The sequence below is a fragment of the Mauremys mutica genome, chromosome 7, assembly GCF_020497125.1.
Source record: "Mauremys mutica isolate MM-2020 ecotype Southern chromosome 7, ASM2049712v1, whole genome shotgun sequence".
In the NCBI taxonomy this organism is placed as follows: domain Eukaryota; kingdom Metazoa; phylum Chordata; order Testudines; family Geoemydidae; genus Mauremys; species Mauremys mutica.
Genome location: NC_059078.1, coordinates 5839373 through 5867330, shown reverse-complemented (window position 1 = coordinate 5867330; position 27958 = coordinate 5839373). Strand labels below are relative to the sequence as shown.

At 46.8% G+C, this 27958-nt stretch overlaps 1 protein-coding gene across 1 annotated transcript in view; it reads left to right on the top strand.

The window, feature by feature from the left end:
* The window catches only part of ADAMTS9 (ADAM metallopeptidase with thrombospondin type 1 motif 9), a 145055-nt gene that overhangs the window by 113695 nt on the left and 3402 nt on the right, over positions 1 to 27958 (top strand). Inside the window, exons 30-40 of the mRNA XM_045022622.1 lie at positions 188 to 361; positions 10700 to 10870; positions 12736 to 12930; positions 14852 to 14984; positions 15246 to 15340; positions 15490 to 15584; positions 15678 to 15811; positions 17409 to 17500; positions 20921 to 21025; positions 24154 to 24258; positions 27063 to 27157. Of these exons, the coding sequence (XP_044878557.1) occupies positions 188 to 361; positions 10700 to 10870; positions 12736 to 12930; positions 14852 to 14984; positions 15246 to 15340; positions 15490 to 15584; positions 15678 to 15811; positions 17409 to 17500; positions 20921 to 21025; positions 24154 to 24258; positions 27063 to 27152 (1389 nt within the window). The 3' untranslated portion in view covers positions 27153 to 27157. The remainder of the gene's footprint in view (positions 1 to 187; positions 362 to 10699; positions 10871 to 12735; positions 12931 to 14851; positions 14985 to 15245; positions 15341 to 15489; positions 15585 to 15677; positions 15812 to 17408; positions 17501 to 20920; positions 21026 to 24153; positions 24259 to 27062; positions 27158 to 27958) is intronic.

Sequence of the window (27958 nt, the reverse complement as noted above, 5' to 3'; positions counted from 1 at the left end):
AGTTTTAAATGTCTAGGTGCTATTGCTTGCCAGCTCAGACAAGTGTTAAATGTCTTTCAGAACTCAAAGTAGAGCAGTATCTCGGCTCCCTTCCTCGTCTGAAATCAGAGAGGTTCACTATAGCAATGGAGAGTTTCACAAGGAAAATAAGGAAAGCTGCAACTTACTTCTTGTTGTCCCTCTTTAGTGCTCCGTGTCCTGTGGACGAGGCATTCAGCAGAGAAACGTTTATTGCCACGCGGGCACTCAGAAAACAGCCAGGGAGACCGACTGTTACCAATTCACAAGACCAGTCTCTGAACAGGAATGCTCCAGTGCGGAATGTCCCCGTTACAGCTGGGAAGTGGAGGAATGGCAAGCTGTAAGTAAAAAGGGCCCGTAGACTAGTGGGCAGCTTCAGCAGTATTCAAAGCATACCAAAGTAAGACCTTCTTCCTGACGTTTACCAGTATCACATTACTCGTTCTGTGAAGTGTGAACTACAGAGAGACTTAGGAGATGGCTGGCTTGTTCAAAAGATTGTTGTCAGATGGCCAGGGTTTACACTGGCCAGGGTTTACACTAAGCAGGGTTAGAGCTCGCCTTGATGCAGACGGAGTGTGTATTTGTGTGTGTGCGTATGTATGTGCGTGCACGCATTTAAGTTTAAAACTTAGGATGGCCACAAAAAAAAAGTGTGACGTAAATTAAATAGTGATGTGTGTGCAGATTGTGCCAGTTTTTTAGAAAGTACCAAAGAAAGCACTGGAGCGTGAGAAGATGCATAGTATAGTTTTATATGTGCATGCTGCGGAATGTTTTGGTAGGACCTGCACAAAGCCAGTATTTTTCACATTTTGCTGGCGCTGCATCCGATTCCACTCCACTAGTCCCGTTCATTAGTAGCTGACTTTGGGCGGGAGTCTCCCATCCGTACACATGCTGAAGTAGTAATTTGGTAAGTAGGTTTTATTGAGCTAAGTTTCACTATTTGCAGAGCTGTAGGAAGCTGTGTAAGCTGTGCATTTAAAAAGTAACCTCCCACACTACATAATCATCTGTGTGCCTTTGGGATACTTGTCCAAACTCCCTCCGCCCTGCTCTCCTCCCGCCCCCCCGTAACATAACTCTCCCCATCCAACATGACAAGTTCTTCTCCTTACTCCACCAGTCCGCCATCTTTGAAACACACCTAGATTCAAGATGCACTCAGATCTCTTGCACCGTGTGCACTTACTATGACAGGTACGTGTGTAACCCACACACCTCCGGGGTGTGGTGTTCTGTCCCATCTAGTGGCACCGAGACCACTTAGAGAGAGATTATTGAGTCTGCTCTACAGTCTTAGCTAAGAGCATTATGGCTTTTAGCTCATGCTAAGCTGCAGAGGTCCTAGGCTCTATCCCGCTCGCAGACGACCAAGATCTGTTGGGGTTACATGCGGTATCAGGCATCGTTAGAATTTCAGCATTACTTGTGGTAAACCTACTAGAATGTGTCTAAGTGGGAAGATGATAGTTATAGCAGAGATTATGAAAGAGCTGCTGGACCCTGTGAATATAGCAAGGGCAAATGAGGATGAAACCAGAGGCCTTTCTAAGGTCAGCAGGGAAGCTATGGATTCTTACTGTCTACCCAGGCCTACAAGTGGATGTAGGGTCCACTTTTCAGCTGTCTAAATCGTGCATTTGGATATTCAGGTTGCCAATTTGATTATCTAATTGCAGGATTTTTATGCCTCTTAGGCCATCCGCAGTCAGAATTCAGACTTCTAATGAACCAACATGAAGGACACAAAGACAATTATTAATGTAGAAAGCTTAATATGATGCCAGATTATTTTTCTGAAGATAAATATGATTGTCTACAAATCCCCGTTCACAAAATGTACACTAGAAATGAGAACACAGCCAATTTTGTTCTAAAATGGCCTATGTCAGAGGTTCTCAAGGCATAATCAATTGGCAATTGACTGGTCACATGGTACTAGCCCCTCCCCCTTATTTCCAGCTGCTACCTTACGTTCTAACACAGTTAAAACACACAACTTCCTAACATTACTTTTCTGCTGTAGTTTCTCCAAAGTGGTACAGTGTTGAAGGGGAGGGGAGAGGCGTGGCCCCCAAAAGAATCCCTGTGTTACACAACAGGCCAGGAGATGAAAAAGGGTGAGCGTAGGACTGTTCAAAATTTTTCTGCTGGATTGTTCAAAAAATGGTATTTTTTGAAAAAAATCTGACAACCTGCTGACTTTTTTGAAATGTTTCATTTATTGCAGACATTTTTGGTGATTTCTAGCTAAATGAAAATTGTGGGTCTGTTTCAAACACTGCAAAATAGAAACAACTTTAAAATTTGTCAATATTTAATTATGGGGTTTTTTTTAAATGCCATCCTGTTCTCAGTGAGAACCCTGGAGCTGGATATTTCATAGTAAGCAACGGCTGAGAGATTTCTGAGCATAGAGAGCTTCAAGTACAGGGTTTTATTCTGCTGCTTTTGTGAGGAGAATTGCTTTGCATCCTCATGTGTAACAAACCTTTCATGAATCTCCTCTTCAATCCAAATGGCAACCTGCTTAATGTGCCTTTTGCTCTGCCTCCTGCCGCAGGCACATAACCCTTATTGATATCAGTGGGGGTTTGGTGCACATTAAGGACCTATTGAAATCAACGGCAAAGCTCCCAATGACTTTAATGGTGCAGGATCAGAGCCCATGTCCTGAACCTATGTACATTGTGGTTAGTAATGAAGGCTGCAAGGGTGCAGATTCCATCCCATAAAGAGAGCAGAATAATCATTAAGCGATCTAGGGCCTGGTGTTCATTTACACTAAGGCCCCTTTACGATGCTTTTGCAATGCAAAAGGGTCTTAAAGCAGGAATAAATTCTTTAAGGCCTGTTTACGCTGCCAGAGGGGGTCTTCAATTTAAATGAGAATCTGATCCCTTCTATTCGAATGCAAAGGACAATCTAGCGCTGCCCGTTTACTATAGTCACCTGCTTAGAATATTGGTGTGCTCAAAAACTCCCATTTTCTTTATTATTGTTCTGTGGTTGTATACAAGAAATAAAGAAAAAAAAATTCACAGATGAAACAAAAAACATTTCAGTCTTGCAAAGGCTGTGGAATGTTTCACCTGCAGCAAGAAGATTCAAGGTCAAAGCAGCAGCTCCAGTCTTTCTTTTATTAGCTCATCCTTGATTCATTACTGTACGGGACACTCACTCATTGCAGCATAACGGATTATTGTATATACCTCACAGCCCTGTAGTACTTGGCCTTATGGACTATGTTACAGACAAATTTAACCAACTTTGTTCCGTTAGCTGTGCCATAATCTTAATGTTTGAAAGCTGTAATGATGATAGATTCACATGTGGGGGCAGCTGAGGAATGAGTCCAAGACTGCTAGAAACCTTGGGGATCAGATCTGTAGCTGGTGTACAGTGACATTGGTCCATTGACTTGAATGGAGCTACCCCAATTTACAGCTGCTGAAGATCTGACCCTGCAGTTACAAGACTGAGGAGGTAAGAAACAGAGGCAGAACAGAATAGACTGTGCGCTGGTTGCCTCAGACAGAAGTGTGTTAGCAGAAAAGAAATTTGCAAAAGGCCGAGCTGTGCAAAAGGCCAAACACATTCTCTTCTACAGGGCACATTAAACCCATTCAGCTAATGAATGTGCAAGCGGGAAGGAAAGTAGATCACCAACCAGGATGCAGCTTTAGTACTTACCAAACAACATAATTAGCCCTTAAAGGAACTTCTCCAACCTGTGGTCCCCTCTCTCACTTTTTGCCACTGGAGAGAATGACCCGCTCCTCTTCCCACACTTTTGTGGGAGGCAGATGGGCTCCCCACCAGACTGTGTGCACTCTGGAGAGCTTGAGCATGGGACACGTAGGATTCCAAGGAAGCTTTAGGGATAGAGGGGGGAAAGAAAACCCCCCTGGCCCATGAAGAATCACTAATTGAAACCCACTGTTGACGTTGCCCATTTCGAATTTGTTGCTTTGTATCCGTTTCCAAGTCCTTCTCTTGGAGTAGTTTTTATTTTGTCAGATGTACGGTTAAAGCAAAATCACCTCCTTGCCAGCTGTAACTATAGCTTGCACGTTATTCATAGGGCTGAGGCACAGATTGCTTTAGTATGCTCTGAACAAGGAATGCAGTAAACCCAAACTGACACGAATGGCATGACCTAAAATAACATTACAGCACCCTTCACTTTCTGAGTTCATTTTTTACAGGGAGCTTGTCAAGCATTGTTTAGTCTTCCTTTTTAAAAACACCGCTCTAGGCTTGCCAGTGAAAAGCCATAGGGAACATCCTGGAAACCATCTCTTGTTATATCGGTTAATTAACTCTTCTGGCTTCTTACAGCACTGAGGATGCTGAGGTGGTTGGATTGAGTGGGCAGGTGCTGTATGGGGTTGGTGGCCTCTGATATAGGGGAGACAGGCCTGCTGACAGGGGAAAGGGGGCAATTGCCCAGGGGCCTGGGAGATTTAAAAGGGCCTGGGGGGCTGATGCCACAGTAGCGGCAGCCGGGAGCCCCAGGCCCTTTTAAACCCCATGGGAAGGCCACAGGGCTCCTAGGCGTGCATGGCCAGCGCCGAGTTTCTAATCTGCGGGGGGGGTGCTCCCCCTGGCTCTGCCCTGACCCCGCCCCCACCCCACTCCACCCTTCCCCCAAGGCCCCGCCTCTTCCTGCCCCGCCCAGTTCCGCCCCCTCCCTCAGAACATGCTGCGCCCATGATCTTCCCCCCTCCCCCCCAGTGCCTCCAGATGCCGAGAAACAGCTGATCTGTGGCAAGCGGTAGCTGTTGGGAGGGGGGGGAGGCGCTGATCAGCGGGGCCCGGCAAAGGGCTGGGGGGAGGGGGAGGTTCTGGTAGTGGGGCTGCCAGTGGGGGTGCTCAGCACCCACCATTTTTTCCTGTGGGTGCTCCAGTCCTCGAGCACCCCCGGAGTTGGTGGCTCAAAACCGGCGGCGGTGAAGGCAGCCGGGCGGGCAGGTGGAAGCCCTGGCCGTGCCAGAAAAGCGCACCCAGCAGCACAGCCGGAAGCTCGCTGGGCACCAGCCAGCGCAGGTGCAGCACCACCCAAATGTCAGGCGGACCAACTCCGCGGCTTGTACGTGCCTGCACCAGCCACCGCACGTGGTCCAGCTCCACGCCCATGTGGCCACGGGCCAGCAGCAGCCTGGGGCCTGGCTCCAGCCCGTCCTGCATGAATCAAACCTCAGCCATCCCTTTCTAGGGGACCCACTGACTGTTCTGCCTTGGGGCCTGGAATTGCTGTCGGCGGGCCTGAGGGGAGATCATGCTGTGTGTTCCCTTCTGGCCTTCTACTCAGTGATTCCGTGAAACAGATGTCAGTAGAAAAGGCCTGTTAATTTCAAGGACGAAATGGGGGTGGGACTAGGGTGACCAGATAGCAAATGTGAAAAATCGGGGTAGGGGATGGGGGGAGATAGGCACCTATATAAGACAAAGCCCCAAATATCGGGACTGTCCCTACAAAATCGGGACATCTGGTCACCCTAGGTGGGACCAAAAGGAAAAGGACAAAATTGGGAGGGAAAGAATTTGTACATTCACCCTTATGCAAGAATGCTGCAAAAGAATGTAAATTAGAGAGAGAGAGAGAGAGAGAATTTCCATTCTTTTGCAGCATTCTTGCATAAGGGTGAAATACACAATTTCTGATATATATATATAGATAGATAGATAGATATAGATATATATCTGAAATTGTGTATTTCTGGCATTTGTTACTTCAGGAGAAATTTTCAGTGCTGACTTAGGCAGAATGCCCACTGAAAAATGTCAAAACAAAATGTTCTGATTTTGTTTTTTACTTTTTTTGTTTTGTTTGCTTGCTTGACATGGAAAAAAATGCTTCAGTTGACCTAAAGCTGTAATTTTTTTGGTGGGGAAAAAAGTTAATTTTTTTGGCCAGCTCTATTCATGAGCTTAAAGTTAAGCGCCTGCTTAAGTATCTTGCTGAATCAGAGCCGAAATAGACAAGACAGAAGAAAGGCAGGAGATGCATTAGACTTGCTTCCCCTTCCTCTTTGCCCAGGTCTTTTGCCCTTTAGGGTACATGGCAAGGTTCCTCATTTTACAGGTGAGCAACTGAGGCACCGAGAGATTTAGCGATTTGCCCAGGGTCACTCATGGAATCTGTGGCAGAGCCAGGAACTGGAATCTCATTTCCTGGGTCTCAGTCCATGTATCTTAACTGCAAGACCCTCTTTCCTCTCAAGTTAAAAATTAATAACACAATATGGCAATATACTGTCACTGTATCTATCAGTCACTTTGTCTTTTTCCCATGGCATCTAAGGGCAAACTGGAAGTCATGTTTGAGGATTCTTCTGCGTCTTGGACAATGTGACAGTCTGAACTTTTTCTAGTACATGTTGCAGCCTAGCAAGGGGGCTTCCAGTACCTGTTGCTTGTGGTATTATTGCTGGTATTATATGAAGTTTCTCTTCATTTACTGGTGCTGGCATCAGTCTAGCTTAAAAATCATACAACTTATTCCCAGGTTTCTGCAGAAACTCCCTAATTAGAGTGGAGCACTATGGCTGCATTGGAAAGGTGACAATTAATGTTTTTTGTTGACTGTGCTTAGGGAATCCAGTAATGTAATTTAAAGGAGTTCTCTACTTATACCATGAGGCGATACCTGAGAAGGGCAAATACAGCACATTTGGTTCGCTCTCTGGGGAAATCACAGTCAAGCAAATTATTCTGTTCCCCTTAGGAGTGCTACATTTCAGTTCAGACCTAGGGGAAATTTCCACTCTAGGGACTTACAACAGGAGAGTAAATAAGGTTGAAAGCACATGCAGCCCGTGGGGTCTTTTGCCAGACTGCAGATTTTTTAATATTGACTCTTGCCTCAGAGCTGCTAAATGACTCCTCCAAAATAAATGCTGCTGGGTGGGGCTGTTTGCAGTTTTGCATGATTACTATTTACTAAATATTGATGTTGAGCATTAACTTGCATTTCCTGCGAGCCCTCTGCATTCAAAGGGCTATGCTGCGCGTAACCACAGCACTTCTACTTATTGACATTTTATTTCAGCCTTCTCAAGAAATAATTTGCAGTCTGGGTTCTGACAGCTAATTAAAAACAAAAGGCTCTGATCGTACTGCCTTTCACCTAGGTGTACTTGGTAGATCTCGCTCATCATAGGAAAGCAGTGACTGGTTCAGAGATCTTGAAAATTATGTACAAATGGTGAAGCTAGCTGGATGAAACCCTAGGTAACTTGGCATGTAGATTTGTGTGTGTGCGTGCAGTCCGATTGAATTTGCTTAGAGGAAGACAATTCCTGCACATTATAGCCAATGATAATTTCAAGAAATGGCCTGTTAACGACTCCAGGTACCTGAAAGCTTAGCAGCTTCTGGTAATTTATTATTTTGACTTTTCTGCTGTCAATGGCTCGGACCCTTCCATATTTTTGGTAGGTTCTCTTCCCAAAGCGCATTCTATGTGTGTGAGTGCAGGAAGGAGCCATGGCCTAGTTCAGCACGACCCTGTGACCGGAGTGTTTCTCCACTAACAGAGGACAAGGAGACGAGTCCAGTTTGCCTCCTGTGGCTGCAGAAGGCTTAGAAAGCATTTGCTGGGCTTGGCATTGTGCATTGTAGCAACAGTGGTTAAACCAGATTGAAGCAGTAGGGGGACCTCTCAAGGCACCAGTCAAGGAGGAGAGAGGGGAGCCCACTTTACTCAAGCCAAGCTGAGAGGGGGAGCTCTCTTTCTGCTTTTAGCATGGGTTGGGGAGCTGCCCATTCCCCTCACTTTAACCTTTAAGCTCAGTTAGGCGCTTGCTCTTCCAGCCCTTATTCATGGGAGTAGTGCCACAGAGAGGGCTGAATGACTGGGCCTTAACATGTCTGGAAAGGCCCTTTCAGGAGCAGTGGTGAACCTCTCCATCCATTGATCAAGGGATTTTCAGAGCCCAGCCAAAGGTGGGTAAAGCGTGTACACAGGACCTGTTTGCCTAGCGTGTTTTGGCTGATGAAGAGCTCCTGTTCTGCTCTCAGTCGCCCTCCCACAGTCCAAGCAGTCTCAGTAGGGCTGCTTTTTCTTCACCAGTGCTTGGGAAACCAGGGACGACCTTCCCTTCGAAATGCGGGCCTTGCTCCAATGAGCCATGCCTGGGTCCCCTCGAGGCAAGATGGCTGCAGTGCACCCCCCCCCGGGGGGGGCTACCCCTCCAGATCTTTTGTAAACGTAAATTAGCTCAGAAGGCTGCTTGCTCCATCAGACGGTGAACGTGCTCTGCTGATGCTCCCAGGTCTGCACCGGCTTCCAGTCAGATTCTAAGTGGAGTCTAAAATGTTGGTTTTGAGCCAGGAAGCCCTCCGTGATTTGGGCCCAGGCTGTGTGAGAGAGAGAGAGAGAGGGGGCTCCTCTCCCTCGGGGGTAACGTGGCGTTTGCAATCAGAGGCGCTGACAGACCCCAGGTTTAAAAGAAAGGGGCCAGCTGACAGGCTCCCTTCACTCCAGGGCCGCCTAGAGGATTCAGGGGGCCTGGGGCAAAGTGGGGGAGCAGCAGCGCTTGTACTCACCCAGCGTCGGTCCGGATCTTCAGCGGCATTTTGGCGGCAGGGAGGCCCTTCAGTCGCTCTGCGTCTTCAGCAGCACTGAAGGGCCCCCCGCCGCCGAAATGCCGCCGAAGACCTGGACCGCTGCTGGGCCAAGGCTCGCGGGGCATTTCGGCGGCAGGGGGCCTTTCAGTCGCTCCACGTCTTTGGCAACACTGAAGGGCCCCCTGCCGCCAAAATGCCGGCCAAATTGCCCCACTTGCCACCCCCGGGTGGCTCTGCTTCACTCTGGAAGTCTCACTTCCCCCTACTTTTGGCCCAACAAAGCCCAAGTCTTGTTGAGCTTTGGGGTATGTTACAAAGGTTCCTGGGCCTTGCAGGAAGGGTTGAGTTGCTTGGTTGTAGAGCAGTGGACGAAAGCTGGTCCAGAGGTTAGGGCTCTTGTCGAGTGGCGACCTGGGTTCAAGTCCTTGCTTTGCCACAGACTTTGAGCAAGTTGCATAGTCTCTCTGTGCCTCAGTTCCCCTTCTGTAAAATGGGGGTTGTAGCCCTGCCCTGCCCTGCCTCACAAGGATGTGGGGAGGATAAATATATTCAAGATTGTGAAGCACTGAAATATTGTTGTAAAGGGTGCCAGATGTGTACCGTACGTAGCTGGCTTATTATTCAAAATGAGCAATCATTGAGGAACCTTTCTTCCGGAGTCCTTCCCTGGGCTCCCATCTTTTGTGTAGGACACAAATCATTTTTTATTTTTTAATATTGGTGATAGGTGCTTTTTAATAAATCTAAATACATAAACCTCACTTCACTTCTCAACTCCTTTTCCCGTTTCCGTGGTGTCAGAGGTGCCCATGATTATTTGCCACTCCTCCTGGTTCATGGCGCAGGTTATAGGCCTGCACATAGTTTGGGGAGGGCTATGGGGGAGCATTGCTCCTGCAAACTGTAAGTCTCAGAAAGGTGCAGAATTTGCCCCCCACAAGCGGCCCCATTGGCCTGGCTGGAGTTGTCTCCCCAAATATAGAAGTGAACCTACCCCTATGGTTATAGCCCCTGGAGTTCAAGTCCTTTTCTCTTCAGTCTTCTCTTGGCAGAGTCTTTCCATTGTATCCTCTGTCTTCCATTGCAGTCCCTTTCCTCCAGTGCTTTCTTTGCCAGCCATTCTTCTCCCATTCTTATCACATGTCCAACCCTCCTCAAATGTGCATTCTCCAGCCAGTCCATCAACGAGAGTCCCAAGTTTATCTTCCCCTCCTTGTTCCATGCACATTCTGTCTACCCTCCACTTACCTGCCATTCTTACCTTACCGCTTACCTGCCATTCTCCTCAGTATATTGTTGGCTAAATCTAAATACATAAACCCACACTGAAGTTAATTCTTCCGTCGGGGTTGCGCAAGGTAGCCAAGGACAAATTGGATCCACCAGCGTTTAAAAACTAATCAGTGCTGCCCTATTGACTCTTGCCAACTCTTTTTACATCAGGCTGCGAGCAGCCCCTGAACAATTTCTAGTCTCAAAATAAGGGTGGCCAATAAGGAAGCAAAACCCTATTTTACATTAATTGGATATAAAATAGGCATGTTAGAAAGACAATAAGAGGCAGGTAGGGTCTAGTGAGTGGGTAGGGCACTGGACTGGGAATCAAAAAACTTATGTTATATACCCAGCTCTTCCACTGACTAGCTGTGTGACCCTTTGAAAGTCATTCAGCCTCTTTGTGCCTCTGTTTCCCCTTCCACCCTTTGTCTTGTTCATGGAGCAGGGTTGCCAACCCTCCAGGATTGGCCTGGAGTCTCCAGGAATTAAAGACGAATATTTAATTAAAAACTATGTCCTGTGATGAAACCTCCAGGAATACATCCAACCAAAATTGGCAGCCCTACTATGTAATTGTTTGCTCTTCAAGACCTGGGCTCTTTCTCTTTATTAGTTTGTGCAGTGCCTAGCATGGTGGGGCCTTGATCTCAGTTGTGGCCACTAGTCGCTACCTCTGATACAAATAACTAATAATAGAAAGCGACAGCATTCATAAGTACCATTAGTTTATCATTTGTACTGGGAAAATGTTTTTGCGTCACTATGTGAATTAAAATGAAGTTCTGGGACATCTGTGCTGACCTCTCTCATTTATTGGCAGTGCATGAAAACGTGCGGGGAAGGGTCCCGGTACCGGAAAGTTGTGTGCGTGAATCAGAATAACCAAGAGGAGGACAGCGTGAATTGTGATGCGAGCAAGCGCCCCTCTGATAGGGAGAGCTGCAATTTACCGCCCTGCGAGTACGTCTGGATTACAGGGGAGTGGTCTGAGGTGAGCCCCATAGGGAATCTACTGCAGCGATTGTCATTCTGCTGATTGGACTGGGACCCTCAACATCATTAGTCTGAGTAGGGTACAGAGCCAAACCCTCTGCTGGAGCAAATCAATGGAGTTCCTTGGCTTGGATGGAGTGACGCTGATCCTCAGCTTGGGGCAAATGTCACCAAAAAACTCAAGTCTTTCCACACAGGAGCACCATCCCTTTGCCCCCTCTCCTCTGCCCTAAGAAAAGCCTGGGTTGATGTGCTGGAGCAGTAATTACTGCTGGCAGCACGGTGCTGGATACTAATCATTAGTTTGTTTCTTTCTGTGTAGTTTCTCTGTGAGAGAGAGGAACAAAAGAGAGGATATTAAAAAGTAAAGATCAGTTTCCAGTTCGGTCCTGGTTGATAACTTGAAGCGTTTTTATTCCCACATGGATTCCACCTACTGTACAGTGTAGATTAAATATGTTTTTATTCCCCTGGTACACGTAACATACGTGAACCCAGTCAAACCATGGCCTCTTGTTTGCACAGTTCCACTAGAAATGGATCCTTAGCTGGTGAGAATCTGTATAACTCCATTGAGTTCAGTGGAGCTACACCAATTTCATCAGCCTAGAATCTGGCCTTCAAAGATCAGCATAATTACCAGATCCTTCTCTTAATCCTGCATACCGTAGCATTTGAGAGCCCACTCCTGCTCGCTTTCCTGACCCCACTCATAGGGCTACTCGTGCGAGTGAGTAAAGCATGAAGGAGGAGGCGTCTTCTTCCCTTTGGAGCCAGAGCTCACTGCAGAAGGAAACAAACTAATCGCAGATTGTTTCTTTCTGCATCAAGTGGAGTACTTTCCACTTGGAAGAGCAACAGAGGAAACTGACAAGGCTGCTGCTGACACAGCAGAGATGAGAGAGAGAGAGAGAGAAATGGTAAAAGGTGAGATGGTGAGGAGCCCAAGAAAATACAGGGGAGAGAGATACAGAGAGAGAGAGAGAGATTTTTGGGAGGACCAGCTTATGACCCAGCATTCTTCAAGTGCCAAATGTTTTTTCTGGAAAAATGTTCCTTCAAATATGAGAGGATCTACCAAAGTATCTGCTTCAGTAGCCTACTGTGGGTCCAATCCTGCAAACACTTATGCACATGCTTACATTTAGCCGGTGCCGTGGGGCTACTCACACGCATAAAGTTGCATGTGTGCATGTTTTCAGAATCAGGGCCTATGTTATCGCACAGATCACCAATGTGTTCACCCCCAACTGCTGTTGAATTTATAGCCTATAAAGGGAATGCTACAAAATTGCAGACAAAACATCGTCCATCCTCCTGTAGCCTCCTAGCATATCTTCATTCCAGTGGTACAAGGCAGGCATTTACCCCCCGCCTTTTCTGACAATCCTGTAGAACAACACAGATTCACAGCAGCGTTTTACTGATCGCAGAGGACCACATGCTGCTCCCCTTACTCGTGAAGAGAAATACCGTACGGCACAAGGAGTCCCACCGACATCAGTGGACTCACGCACGCAGATTTATAGCAGCCGAGGATCTGTCCAAATGAGACTACTTGTGAACTGAGCTACCATTCAGAGGGAGTAAGGGGGGTCAGAGTGTGACCCACAGCTAATTTTAGCACTTGGCTTTGTAGGTTGCCAGTGGCCACTACAATAATCAGCAGCCACTTCAGTACTGTGCGTTAAGGCGTGCCGGTCATGTATTGATCATTCTGAGCACAAGCATATAGTATCCCTTCCCCCGCACCACCGCCATAACTGGCATAAAATTCAAGCTAGCCCTTCTTTTCCCCTGTTTGTCAAAGACACGCTGTGTGCGCCCATGTACAACGTTAACCAAACTCCTTCATTTCCCCAGTGCTCTGTGACCTGCGGCAAGGGCTATAAGCAAAGGCTGGTCTCGTGCAGTGAAATTTACACCGAGAAGGACCATTACGAGTACGGTTACCAGAATACAGACAACTGCCCTGGCACCCAGCCACCAAATGTCCACACATGCTACCTTGGGGAATGTCCAGTTTTGGCAACATGGCGAGTTGGCAACTGGGGAAGCGTAAGTTTAATGTTGCGTTGTGCCTGGAAAGAGGCAGTATTACCAAGGGGCGAGAAAGGTTGAAGTTGAGCCGGTGGGTCAAAACATTGGCCCGAAATTGATGCGTTGGTTAACACACATTCAGGCAATGGCAGCTTTAGCCTATGAGTCTGTTCCCAAGGGTCCCACACCCAGCAGTCAAACAGCTGACAGCTCCGATGATCAGCTCTGCTGAAGCCAGGTGACTGAGAACCATCAATGGTTCTCTGATCCCTATGGCCCTTCCTTTCTGCTCTCCCCTTCTGTCTTAGCAAGACTGCACAGATCTCTTCCTCCCAGCCCCCCTCTGTGCTCTGCGTGTCTTACTCTTGCCATCCCAGGTAGCTTGTATATCCCAGCAGCCTTTGCACAGATGGGCAAAAAGGAGGAAGTGATCTTTTGACTGGGATCTAGCAAAAGCGATGGTTGGCCATGTGTTTTGGAATGAAATTCACTCACGTGGATGTTCAAGCCTTAATATGTGAATAATTGATACCCCAAAATTTGGACAAATTTTGAGCATCAACACACAAAGAATTACACTTTCCTTTCTCCCCTTACTTCAAGTGCTATGATAGAGCAGTGAAAAGAATCTAGCCTTTCAGTGTACAATTATTATAGTGCCAAACCTTTTCTGGATCCTAAACCACCAGATCAGATTTTAGTTAAAAGACGACAATTCACATTTGAAGACTTCGCCATTCTTTGAAACGTTATGTTCCCCAATGGCTTTGATTCATTAACACATCTCAGGCATATAAGGATATGTATCAAATCTTTATGAGGATTGAGTCAAGCAAAACATTGTGAAATTTGTCTCAGTTAATAGAACTTCTTTTGGGAGTTACACACACTTCAGAAAGTAAAGATTTGGCTGTTGGTTTCCTCTATTGTCCTTACCAACCATTGTAAACTACCATGGCTTTGCCAGCCTTTGATTTTCAAAATAATTTAGTGTGGAAATAATTCTCAGCTTTGTTCAAATCCTGGCCCCCCTCTGCTCCCATTGAAATGTTATGGTTCAGGGACTGATACAGAGTGACCACTGTGACCCAGGGATAGGCACAAATTGATCATTTGTGATTGGCTCAAACACGTGAAGAACCTTTTCGCCATCTGACTGTGCACTAGTTAGGAATACATTTTCAACAGGAACTAGTGATTCTGGCTGCCCATCCTGAGACACCGTAAATGGGCCTGATTTTTAAAACTTAATGGGAGCACTGGTCCTTTTAAGATGTCCCAGGTTGGGCACCCAAACATGGAGAGCATCCAAAAGCACTCGTGGCTTTTGAAAATTCAGGCCTCGAGCTGCTCAAAACTGGATGGTTTCTGTTTACAGGATCTGGTGTAAACATTTCCTTTGGTTTCAGTCCTTACCCCTGAGTTTCCTTTTGAGTTTGGGTTTCAAAGAGAGCCCAGGTGTAGCTACCATTTCACCTGATCTCTTGCACAGTTTGCATATGAAATCATACATGAACCCATGTTTGTTCAAAGGGGCCTTTCTGTGACCTGGAGCAGAGTTTCACATTCGTAAGCAGAGACTTGCTTGGATTCTGGCTCCCTAATGAATGTTTCTCTGTCGTTCATCCCTGCTGATGCGAAACAATGTCAATCCACTGGGTTGAGCAAGTGGAACGAGCAGCCTCTGGGACTCTTTGCTTGAGCATATGGTTCACTTGAACCATTTCTGCCCCAATCCAGCAAAGCACTTTAAGGCTGGTGAGTAGTCCCACTGAAACTATGGGTCTCCTTGTGTGTCTAAAGTTCAGCGTGTGCTCACATGCTATGCTGGGTTGGGGCCTTGGCAATCTGAAATTCACCAACCAACGGTCTGTGTTTTACCTGCCTAGCAACGTAAGCACCAGTAATGGCACAGGATTTACGGTGTTTTATTTAATAGTGCTCGGTGACTTGCGGTATTGGAGTGATGCACCGGTCAGTGCAATGCTTGACCAACGATGACCAGGCGAGCTCTTTGTGCCATGCTGATTTAAAACCTGAAGAGAGGAGGACGTGTCACAACATCTATGACTGTAAGTCTACGGAATGGTGCTTTCCACTTACGGTGGGGCCAGAGAGGCACCGAGCGCCTGAGGGCTGCAGTCCTTGGCACTTCCCGCATCGGGCCCTTGATTTGGCAAAGCGCTGAACCTGTGTGTGGTTTCCTTGGAACCACTCCCATGCTTAAAGTTAAGCATATTTAGATGCTTCCCGGGATCAGGCCCTAAGCGCTCCCGGAGGGAATGGTGATCTACAATGACTACTTGACTACAACTATTTTGGTGTCATTTCAGGTGAATTACCAAGCAGCTGCCAAGATGTTAAAAGACTCAAAGGTGTCATTGAAGATGGTGAATATTACCTTAAAGTCAAAGGAAGGATATTAAAGGTGTGTTTCGGCAACCTATTCCGCATTTCTTAGAGCTGCAAGATTATCTTGTGTGCACTCTTCACTTACGCATTTGCCACCGTCAGTTTTCTAGTCACATGCTTTTCACAGTCAGTGCCTGACAAAATTATGATCTCTGTCACTCTCAGATATATTGTGCTGGGATGCAGACTGACAGCCCAAAAGAGTATGTGACTCTTGTCAGTGGGTATGCGGAGAATTTCTCTGAAGTGTACGGCTACAGGTAAGCAATCTCTTGGCTCTGAGCTTCATGCTGCTTTGTTTTCCATGGCAATCTTTTCCTGTCATGAGTAGAAAGGGTTTTCTTTTGATTTAGATTACATAACCCGACTGAATGTCCGTATAACGGGAGCAGACGAGAAGACTGCCAGTGTAGGAAAGATTACACAGCAGCTGGTTTTTCTGCCTTCAGCAAAGTCAGGCTGGACCTGAACACAATGCAGATAATAAGTGAGTAAAAACAGGGCCTTTTACCCAAATGGAGCTGTAAGTACAGACAGAGAGAGGGAATTCAGTGTGCCGTGTTCTTGGGCTGTCTTGTGAAAGACCTGCTTTCATTTTATACCCGGTCACCCCAAATCATCAGATCTTTACCCTGAAAAGCAGTTTAGGGGCACTAGGAATGATTAAACTATATCACCTTGAGACAGGAAAAAACACAGAATCATGACTGTTTTCTCATTCCTTTGAATTATCTGTTACCTGGCTGTGAACTCAGCCTGGTTTATGTGTTGGTTTGTTGATATTTTTATATTAAATTGAAATCGAATGGTAAATATAGCCCTGGAGAGCCTGGCCCTGCGTCTCTCTCTCTCACTCACACATGCCATTAGCGGCAGTTGCCGGATGGGGCCCCAGGGATTCAGAGATGCTCATCCCTGCATGGAGCACTCCAGTATATAACTCCCATTAGTGCAGTTGGAACTGAACTCTGCGATCTTTAAGGGCCTGATCCAATGGCCATTGCAGTCAATAGGACTTTCCCTTGTACAAGGGAAAACAAGGTATTTCCCTTGACTTCAGTAGGCATTGAGCCAACCCTAGGGAACCAAACTTACTCCTGTTGAAGGCGATGGGAGCTGTGCTATTGGCTTCAGTGGGAGGAGGATGGGATATATAAATCCTATGCCTGCCATGCCCATGGACGCTGGGTGAGCTGGGGGTGCTTGTCTGATGGCCCATTTAGATTGACTCCAAGAGGAGCCCCACACACCTACATCTCAGGGTAGAATTTGGCTGGGTATCAGTTTTCAGTAAATATTTAAAAAATGCAACATAGGATTAGTACTGGCGTTGAGGGGGCAAAGATTGCAGATTTTTAAATCAGCCAAATAAACCAGTCTCACGTGATTGCTATCACTTCCTTTGCAAATTGCTAGGCACCCTGGCAATATCCCCACCCCTGTGAGCTATAGAAACCAGGAGGTTCAGATTTTCAAAGGAGCCTAAGGGGATGAGACACCCCAGTCCCATCGAAATACAAAAGGAAATGGTCATTTAATCTCCATAGTCTCCTCTGAAAATCCCAGTCTGATTTTGTTGAGTTGTACGTTATTTGAAATCAATCAGCTGGCATTTTTCACTAAGCCCTTCTAACTTTGAAAGAACAGTTTTGTTCTGTTCCAATACCGTGTTTTGTTTAAGGGAAAATATACGCTTTAGATGTTCATGTGTTTTGCGTTACTGGTGGGTTCGGGTTACTGGGAAATTTTCTGCTGTGAGAATAAAACCATTATGTCCGTGTTAGCTGTTGTTTCTACACAGTCAAATTCATCACGGTACTTGAAGACATGCGCAACTTTCAATATGCGAGGAATCCCACTCCGTTCAGTGCGTTAGTCGTGTGTGGAATGTTACGCATGTTCTTAAGCATCCTGCTGAATTGGGGTTTTACTGCTGCAAAGCTAAGAGAAAAGATTTTGCTGAACTCCCTAGATAAACGTATAAAAGCAAATTTCCTAGATGTACTGGTTAGCAAATAACGTATTCAAATTTCTCTCTCTCCCCATCTGCCCTCTCTATGCTGTTCACCAAATAATTTTCTCAGCAACTGATTTACAGTTTGCACGGACACATGATGGACGACCTGTTCCTTATGCCACTGCGGGGGACTGCTACAGTGCAGCCAAATGCCCACAGGTATTTGACAATAACATTTCTTAGGGACTGGTTCCATTTATTATGTTCAGACTTTCTATTAATTACTCTTGATCACGTCAGCCCAACTCCAACAACTGTCACATTCTCATCTCAGCGGTCTGAAACTTTCTTTTGTCTGTACAAAGTGTACTTTCTGTTCTGCAAACAGCCATTGGGTTGTTGGGAGACAACCAGCAGGGTTCAGAAAGAGACATTCCATAAAGCCTGATCCAACAGCCCAACATGGGGAGAGAGAATTGACAATAAAGGGGAAACAAGGGTAAAAAAAAGAAAGATTGGGGCGGTTTTGCTTGATTCAGTTTGCACTGGTGGGATCTATCAATCTTGGATATTGATCTGGCTCCTGACAGTAGTGTCTATGCACCTTGCTTTTTTAATGCCTTTATCCTCACAGCAGCCCTGTGAGATAGGGCAGTGCTGTTACCCCCACTTTTCAGGTGGAGCACAAAGAGACTACGTGCCCTGCCCAGGAAGTCTGTGGCGAAGTAGGGAATTGAACCTGGATCTCCCAAATCCCTAGCTAGCACCTTAAGCTCTGAACCAGTCTTCTGCTAGGTTGAGCTATTAGATCAGTTGTTGTCAACCTTTTTCATTTGCAGACCCCTAAAAAATGTTGGATGGAGGTGCAGACCCCTTTGGAAATCTTAGCCATAGTCTGCAGACCCCCAGGGGTGTGCAGACCAGAGGTTGAAAACCACTGTTCTCTGGCAACGACAACCTTTCTCAGATCTCTTAGACATAGTCTGTGGACCCCAGGGTTGAAAACCACAGTATGAGACAGTCAGAGATGTGTGATGTAGCTGAACTACAGGGGTGGGTCTGGAGTGGAGCAGCAGATCTGTGAATCATCAGCATAACAGTGATGCTTCACACTGCTAGAGTGGCTGAGGGCTCACAGGCTGAACGTACAAAGAGAAAAGGGGAGAGCCAATCAGGGAACCCTGAGGGACTTCTGCACTAGTGAGAGAGGAGCGGCTGGAGAACAAGGATGGAGATCAAGGTAGCACAGTCACAGAGTGCTAAGGCATAGAGAGAGAGGACAGCTTTACCAGCCAAGCCAAGAAGAATGCAACCAAAGAGGAGGTGTGGCTGGGAAGGGGACAGAGCCAAACAGCAGATCAAGGAGAAGGAAGTCAGGTGAGCAGGAACAGGGATCATGCACTTAGGGTGACCAGACAGCAAATGTGAAAAATCGGGACAGGGGGTGGGGGTAATAGGAGCCTATATAAGAAAAAGTCCCAAAAATCGGGACTGTCCCTATAAAATCGGGACATCTGGTCACCCTACATGCACTTGAGGCAAAATGGAGGATGGAGATGGGCTTGTCATGAGGCTTGCAGGAAGGTTTTCGGGGGCTGGAGGAAATGTGGCGTATCTGAAGGCGAAGGGAGAGTGGTTAAAGAGGAGGGAGAGCGGATGGAAGAGGAAGGTTCAGAGTTGGAAGGATCTGGGGGATTTATGAGAGAGGAGCGAGACACACACCTCAAGCTGGAGACCAGGTTGAAGAAGACAGTGCTGGGAAAGGTGTGTGAAGAGGATTGAGGCAAGTGGAAGGCAGTGGAGAGAGGCCTCCTCAGATAACACACGCGTTCCCCCAGAGAATGCAAGCAAGAGGAAGTTGAGAGTCAGAAGCAGAAAGGGGCCGGGGGGCTGTGGGCACAGGTGCAGCCAGTGAGGAGTAGAGCTGTTTGGCAAGGAAGATGGTGGCGCTGAAGGCAGAATCGATCAATCTACTGAAGTCTGTGATATCTTCTGGTCTCCGCCGCAGGGGAGCGGTGTGCGAGGCACACACAGCAGAGGGAGAGGAGAGCAAAGGGGCCACGTGTGGAGGTGTTTGTGGACAGGAGGGAAGGACAGGCCCGGTGAGGTGGAGAAGTGTGGTTGTGACCAATATGCACATTTGGAAATGCTCTAGCATGCAGGGGCTCCGGAATGGGGACCGGGGGCCATGGCCCTCCCACTTTTTACCTAGCGATGGGAAGGAGAGGCTGGAGAGGAGCGAGTGGGGGGCAGAATCTTAGGGGGAAAGGGTGGTGCAAGGATGGGGGAAGGGTTGGGGTGGGGGTGGGGCCTCCGGAGGGGGGGCAGAGCCTCCGTTCAGTAGCCCCCCCACTTTTAGGGACCTTCTGCCGCTCCTGCTAGCATGTAGTAGCTTCACCCTGATGTGTGGCGTGATATACACCATATTGAAATACAATATGTCAGCGGAAGGATAGTTTACATTATGTTACAGGAGCCTCATTTAGCCTCCTAGGTGTTATCAGCTTCCAGCACCACCAGCTTATAACACTGTTGAATTCTGGAGTAAAAATAACAAATGATCAGTTCTGATAGTAAGAACTTGTTTCTCGACCTTAGTCATAGGGGAAGGGTCTGGGAGCGAGGTTTAGTGAATAAGGAGTCCAGGAAGCTGACAGTGGAAGAGAAGTCTCTCCAGTTCCTTGCCTTCCAACTTTTGGAGCTGATGTCTTTCTGTACAGCACCGCGTCTCAGGGATTGACTTGTTACTTCAGGAATGTTGATTTCTCTCCACCTAAGTAGATACTTGGCATTTAACTGGAAATTCACATTGCCGAGGAAGCGAATACATTGAGCACAGCTAGCCGTGGTCTGCCTTTTCCTAGCAGAGCAGCCATCTCAGACTCCGGGTCAGGCTGAGATAACAGCCGGCAGGTTCACGGACTTTGGGTTAGGTGGAAAGGGGTATTTCAAAGCACAAAGTCAGGTGGGCATTTGCCAACGGGAGTTATGCATGGGCATCAAGTGCAGACTTACCCCTTAATTTTGTGAGCATTTTTTGCTTCTGGAAAAAAACAAGACAGTTAAGTTAAGGACATAACTAAAGACCAAACAAAACAGAGTTTTGATTTTTATTTAAGTTGGGGCGGGTGGCGGGGGGGGTAGGACAAAATAAGGACATGGATGCCCTCTGCAGGTGAGAAGGGAGGAAAAAAAAGCTATGAAGTGAGGTTGAGTTGGATACAGTTTTGTTCCATGTTCCAGGAGCTGCTGAAGCATAGCAGGTTCTGCAGCTTGCAATGGGAAGGCCAAGAGTGCCCTCAGCTGGCCAATGGTGGAAACGCAGCCCCCTCCTTTGAAGCCCCAAATGAAAAGAAATTCTTAATCTGAGTCATGCTGTGATTTGTACACTATGTGCTAATCACTCTCAGAGCTTGGAAAAATTGAAAACATCGCCGGCAAGATCTTGTTAGAAAAACGACACCGTGGCATGTTGTTCCAGAAGCATGCTTGTAACAGTGAAGAATAACAGCATTTAAATATGGCTCTGGGGTTATGTGGAGTCTCAGGTTCCTTGTGCATCCCTCTCAGAACATGTTTTGCTTGAGCCATTTCAGAAGGTACATCTTTGTGATAACCGATATGTTTTTATGTTTTTAGGGTCGCTTTAGCATTGACCTGTACAGAACAGGCCTTTCGCTAACAGAAACAGCAAAATGGATCTCGCAAGGGAATTACGCAGTGTCGGAAATTCAAAAATCCCCAGTAAGAGAATGAGTGTATTAATTCTGAATCTGGTTATACCTGCTAATGTGAGGTACCTAATTATCGTGCCACATTATGGTGCATGGAATCATTCTTCTAACAACATGTCGTAATGAAATCTAACATAAGGCATTAGCTATGTGAAGCATAGCCCATAACTTTGTGTGTGCATGTGTTGGAGTAGGACAGGTGTAGTAAACGTAACTTGATCTGAATTATTGCAATTAATTAATGGGTCTGTTTAATCGGGAAGCTAAAATCACTGAACACTGTGGTGCAGACGTGTCTTTAATTAGCTTCTGAATCCTTCTGCAGGGAGCCTGTGCCAGACAGGATGTGGAACCAGGACATTCTGTGTCCCTGCCTCAGGAAAAGTTCTTGCTGGGAGCTTTGCCTGAGTAAGGGCTGCAAAATTTGACCTCATTGGCCTTTTCTATCTATAACTTCTGCTCTTGGTCATGAAATTAATCAGTAAAACCAATAATGGGGGTGTGGCTATTATTATTTGCTTGCAGGAGCATTTAGAGTCTCCAGCCAGGAATCAGGATCCCATTTCACTAGGCACTGTGCACAAATGTAGTGAAGAAGACAATCCCTGCCCTCAAGCAGCTTAACTCTTTTGGCTGCTAGAGCAGGTAATCTTAAAGACCCACTCAGTCAATGTTTGTCCATCTGTGTCCAGCATGGGACGATATTAGGGTTAGATGCTGGCTTATCCCTGGTAAGTATCAGATGCTGGTTGTGACAGGCATGGCAATTTCCTGCAATATGCTTGGGGAAACCTTACTGAATTAAGTTTAAGTATCTTTGGAGTCCAATGTATGAAATGCCGAGGTTCTGCATTATTGTGGGCTGTGGTGATCAAGGGGCTGTATCGAACAATGCGGCAGACAAGAATGATCTTTTGGGACAATAGGCATGACGCGGAATTCCTGGGGAATCTCTAGGAGGAGGTGAATAAAAATGCCATCTGCTGGTTGGCCAAAATGCAACCTTTTGAAGCCAGGCCCGGAGGAAGCGATTGTTGTCTGCTCATTACCTGTTTCCGAAGGTTGGGGATCAAAGGCCCAAGCTGAAAAAAGAAACAGGCTGATCTGTGCTGTCGGTGTCTTGTTCTGAGTTGAGGCTGTTATGAACTTTAAAAGCAGCAAAGAGTCCTGTGGCACGTTACAGACTAACAGACGTATTGGAGCATGAGCTTTCGTGGGTGAATACCCACTTCGTCGGATGCATGCATGTTAGTCTATAAGGTGCCACAGGACTCTTTGCTGCTTTTATAGATCCAGACTAACACGGCTACCCCTCTGATACATGTTATGAACTTGTAACCTCAAAACCCCCTTGGGGAGGTTTGAAGGACTAACTCCAACCAGAGCCCTTGTGTCATAAACAGATAGTTAAGGGTTAAGGTCTCTTTTACCTGTAAAGGGTTAACATGCAGTACCTGATGACCACCTGACCAGAGGACCAATCAGAGACAAGATAATTTCAAATCTCTGTGGAGGGAAGCCTTTGTCTGTGTTCTTTGTTAGAGTTCTCTTTTTGGATCTAAGAGAGGCCAGCCATGTCTCCAAGTTCTCCTGGAGTAATTCCTACTATTCAATAGTGAGTATTAATTAGAAAGGCGGATTAGTCTTATAATTTGATTTCTACATTTGCAATTGTGTGTTTGCTGAAGGAAATTCTTTATTTCTGTTTGCTGTTACTTTGCTTTTACTGAGAAAGAAAGGAGGGGGGATTCTCTCCAGAGATTGATAAGTTTAGACCCTGTATTTTTGCATCTTGGGTTACAGAGACAAGTTATTCTTTTTATTCTTTAATAAATCTTTTCTGTTAAGAACTTGGTTGATCTTTCCTTGGGTGGATTCTCAGGGAAAGGGGAAGAGGGAGGCATCCCTCTGTAGTTGGATCCTGGTATCTCTCCTAGGAAAAGGGAGGGGGGAGGAAGCAGGGGGGAATGGTTTATTTCTCCTGGGTGTAAGAACTCCATGGATTTGGGGCTCTTGGGATCCGCAAGGATTTTGGGGAAGGACTGTGTCCCAATCCACGTACCTGATTGGGTGGTGGCAGCTTTTACCAGATCTAAACTAGGATTTTAGTTTAGAGATAAATTCATGCAGGTCCCCATATTGGAACCCAACAGCTCTAAGTGGGGGTGAGACCTATGACACCTTGTTAGAGTTGGAAGGTGATCTCTGGTAAGCTTCTTAGCATGTGTGTAAGCAGCGAACTGTGCAGTCTGGAAAAACCCCGGTCAGGAGGGGGAGAGGCCCAGTCACGGGTCTCCAGTCAAGAGAGGTGATGGCTGAAGAGCCTGGAGCCTAGAGTAGGTGCCCTTGGGGGACCGCAGAGGTGGAAATACAGGTGCAGTTGCCCTGAACTGTGGTGCTGGTATTACTTAGAAAGAGAAAGAGGCAGAAGGGGTGGCAGAGAGTGGGAGAAGAGGGTGTCAGGGTGTGAGGTGCGAAGATGGGGTGGGGGAAGTGAGAAAAGATAAAGACTGAAGCTAGCAGAGAGGAAGAGAAGAACTAAGGAAGAGAGTCAGTCTTGGGCTGTAATGTCTTCTGGCTGCGTCCTCTTAGAGTTCATGGCTAAGGTTTTCAGAGGAGCCTCTGTGGGTTTCAAGAGGAACTGGACATCTGACTCCCATAGGCACCTTTCAAACTTCCAGCCAGCACCCTGAATAAGAACGTGAGGATCAGCCCTCTGCTCACTACAGATTCCCACTTTATACTTGGGGCTTCATCCAGCCAGGTGCCGAGCAGCGTGAGAGCAGTCTCACTGAAATCAAAGTTACGTGCCTGGCAGGACCTGGGCCAGAGTGCTCAACATCTCATCCAATGGAGCCCTTCATGGCTTGCACAGACACAGTGTGAATTGCTTGCAGCACATGGTCAATGGGGAGCTGGATGTTCCCTGTGGATATTCACCTCTCACACCTTCCCCCCTCCAGATATTGATCATGCTTTGAACTCTGAGAATCGGTGCTAAATTTTGGAAGTGATTTTGGTCATTATTTCCAGCGTGCGGTATTATCCAGACGTCAGTGCCTCAGAGAGCCCCCATCTACAACCCCACATCACCATAAGCATGTAACATTTATACCTTGCATTACTTTTCTGCTCTAGGGCTTGGTTATTATTATTCTTGTTGCTCCGTGGCCCAAGTGGCTAGCCAGTTATCGAGGCTTTGCAGGATTGCTTCCGTTAGGAAGAATGGAAGATACAAGGCAGGTATATTCTTTGATGCAATCCTGTTTATTTACAAAGAATGTACACAACCTCCTGTTTCTCTATGGCAGGCAATTACCTTGCTTCCAAGCCTGCTCTCTAGGCAGTCATGTGTCCCAAGGAACTCTGTCTCTCTGATCTTTCTCAGGGTCATGCTCACCACTGCTTCTCTCACAGTCTGTTCGCGTCACACGCACACACGTGGTGTGTCAAACAAGCCCTTGGTGCCGTGTTTGCAATCAGAGCCAAAGAAACCCTTCTTATTTCCCTCAGTTCATTCTTGCTCAGGCTTGCCATGCACCCCAATGCCTTGGGCAGTGGCTTCTATTGTTTTAGCCATCACTATATAAAAGGAGATTAATTGCTTCTTCCAGTTGCCATTTAACCAGGTCTCATGATCAGAGCCCCACCTGATGGCAGCCATTCACACCATCCAGCATAACCCCATTTATTATTTGTATTGTGATAGTGCCTAGAAGCCATGCTTATGGCCCAGGACCCTGTCAGACTAGATGATCATAATGGTCCCTTCTGACCTTTAAAGTCTATGATTCTATTGTACTAGGTGCTGTCCAAACTCAGGCGCTCTTCGATAAGGATAATGCCACTGGTGTTTGAGCTGGTGCTTTCTCCTGATGCTAGTCCGTTTGGACTCTCATAACAATGGTGTGATATGTCAGTGTTTCCTTCTAGACCTTTTTATCTTACTTTGCTAAAGATTATATTTTGGTGGCAGGGGGGAGAGACTTTGGTGGCAGGGGGGAGAGAGTTTGGATCCGGCAAACAATTTTGTGCCTGATTATGGACTAGGGTCAGAGCTCATCCAAAGGGGTGGTGAGGCGCTGTGCTGTCCCAGGGCTAGCACCAGGAGGCAGAATACCTCCCTGAACTCCCCCAGCACAAAGGACACTACCATGCCCGTGCTTCCTGTGCACCAGTCCCTCTCTGCTCCCCAGTGCATGGAGTGTGCGGGGGGAGCAGGCATAGCTTTCCCTCTTCTCTGCCCCTTCTGGCTCCTCTGAGGGCACTGTGTGCCCCTAGAGTAATAGGAACAAAGCAATCTCTGCTCTCACCTTTGTGCAGGGGAGTCCAGCCACGGCCCTGTCCTCTTCTCCTGCATCCCTTTGCCCCTCTCCTCTCTTTCCTGAAAGATTAGCAGTTCTGTCTGGTCCTTTTGGAGGCAGCTCAGCGCTGGGGGAAGCTCCTTGTGCCATGTCCCACTCTGCACCCATGCAGAATCCAGCCTGAGATTGGTGTTTGTCAGTTTCAGGGTTCTCTGTATCCCTTGCAACACCTGATGACATCACTGGGACCTAATACTGAGAGGAACAGCTGCTTCTGCTCCGCTTTAGCTGCCAGTGAGCTCAGGACGCAATGTCCTGGATCTGAGTCGGGGCCGGGACAGACCTATTCAGCTCCCCTTCAGGAAGGAGAAGCTTCAGCAGCAAACCTCCCGCAATTGAATTAGGTGCTGAGAGAGGCGAATGAGGCAATTACAGTTGGCAGAATTAAAACAAACCCTGAGGGACGTGGCTTAGTTTGATCACCCTTGGCAACCTGCCTGGCATCCTTCTTGGAGTGTAAGTGCCAGAGCAAACCGAAGGAGAGAAGAAACACCAATCAGAGGTGAGAGTGGTCTGCTACAATCACAGATCAATAGCACCAAGCACAGGAGAGAGTTCATACACTGCAGTTTAAAAATAAGTGCTCTGTGCAGGCTTGCACTGCACTTACGTCCAATCGTCAGGTAATTCAAGGCACAATTCCCCTCTGAAGAGTGTCTGTTTGTGCAAAGGACCGGGGGGGGCATGCTACGTAGACAAACGAGGCGGAGAGGGCCAGATTCAAATCTCAGTTACTCTGATGTAGATCCATTGAATCTGATGGGGTTACACTGGTTTAACTGAGATCAGACTCAGGCCTAAGGTCTTCTCATTCTTGTCTGTCAGGTGGCTGCAGCAGAGGTAGTCGATAGGTGGACTGCAGGCCAAATCTGGACCGCCAGACGCTTTTGAACAGACCCAGAAATCGTTCTGATTTACTTGAGGTGGTGGGTGGTTGGTGGTGGGGTTATTTGGCTTTTTATTATTTTCGTCAGGAGTCTGGACCTTGACCAAGGGATTTGGACCTTGACAAAAAAATAATTGACTGCCCCTGGTCTACAGCGTAGAAAGGATGGAGAGCGCTGTAGGAATCTGGGAGAATAGCCGCCAGATCTAGTGAACTCCACAGTCCCACAGCATCACTTTTCATCTGCCGAGCCACACCAGGCATTTCCCCTCCAAATAAACAGTTGGACGTAGTGTCGGCAAACATCTTTCCTTGCCCTTCACGTGCTCGGTAACGTTAGAGGTGCAGTTTCTTTCCAGCTCTCTTGTTTCTCGTGACTAATCTGTGTTCCTATCCAAGGGGAGGAGCCAAGTAATTCACTCATGAGAAAGTTCTCTCTGTGGGGGCAAGTTGGAGAAAGCTCAGGCCTAGAGGACTTCCCATCAAATGGCCTGCCCCTTGGGTGTCATTTCATTTGGCAGTTCACAAATACTCTACTTTGTCTGCATTTTACTCTACTTTGTCTGCATTCAAATGGGCCAGCATCTGACCTATCAGCCATAAATGTAATTACATTTGCATCAAAGGGAAAAAGAGCTGTTAATTTGTAAATCATTATAGATTTTTGGGAGGGATTTTTTCCCTTCCAATAAACTTTTTCAGTTTTATTATTAAAACACCCACAGACTCGGGTGTCTGGGAATGATTTCCTCTGGTGTGACATGGTTTTGAGACATCATTTCTGATTTTTCCCGCAGGATGGTACCAAAGTCGTAGGGAAATGTGGTGGTTACTGTGGAAAGTGCACTCCGTCATCTGGAACAGGCCTCGAGGTTCAAGTGTTGTAGCAATGGTAGGTTCCCATTGTTTTGGTGCTAAAGGAAATCGTTCCAGGAATTTATTGCTAAAGAAAAACACTCCTGAGTCCTATTTTCAAACCAGATTTAGGCACTTCGAATTCTGTCTGCTTGGGACTCAGGCATTTTTTAAAATGTTACCCTGAGTGCCTAAGTCTCTTTTGAAAATGAGACTTTGGCTTTGGGCTTCTAAGTCACTTAAGTGCTTTTGAAAATGTTACCCAGTATTTAAATGCCACTGGTATTAAAATTTGACTTGTATATAATCCAAAGGGATTATCAAACAACCATACTTCACGGATACTCAGCCACCATTGGGATGGAGAGGACTGCCAGCTGGTACATACAACACAAGGCTGGGAATTGCTTTATGTCCTAGACAAATCACTCTACTTGAAGAAAATACCAGCGATCATATGGACCAAATTTTCAGAGAAGGTCCACATGCAAAAAGGCATGCTCATTTGTGGACCTACATTTATGCCTGCATTTTGCATGATTGTGCGCACAGCTACTGAAATTACATGTGCAGAATGGGGATTTAGACATCTAAATATTCATCTGCACGTGCAGCAATTACACGTGCAGTCAATGGTAAATCACATGGGGCCAGTCTTTAATGTTCAAATTACCCATTGAAAGTTTAGTCCCCCATTTCCATGTAGGCCGGGCCTCCATTTTTAAGATATTGTCCAGAAGACCCCACACTGGAGACAGGTTGATTTTACTCAGAAGTACCAAGAGCTGTGTACCATAGCCAGCTGGGGTCGATTAGAGCCCCTGCACTAACTCACACC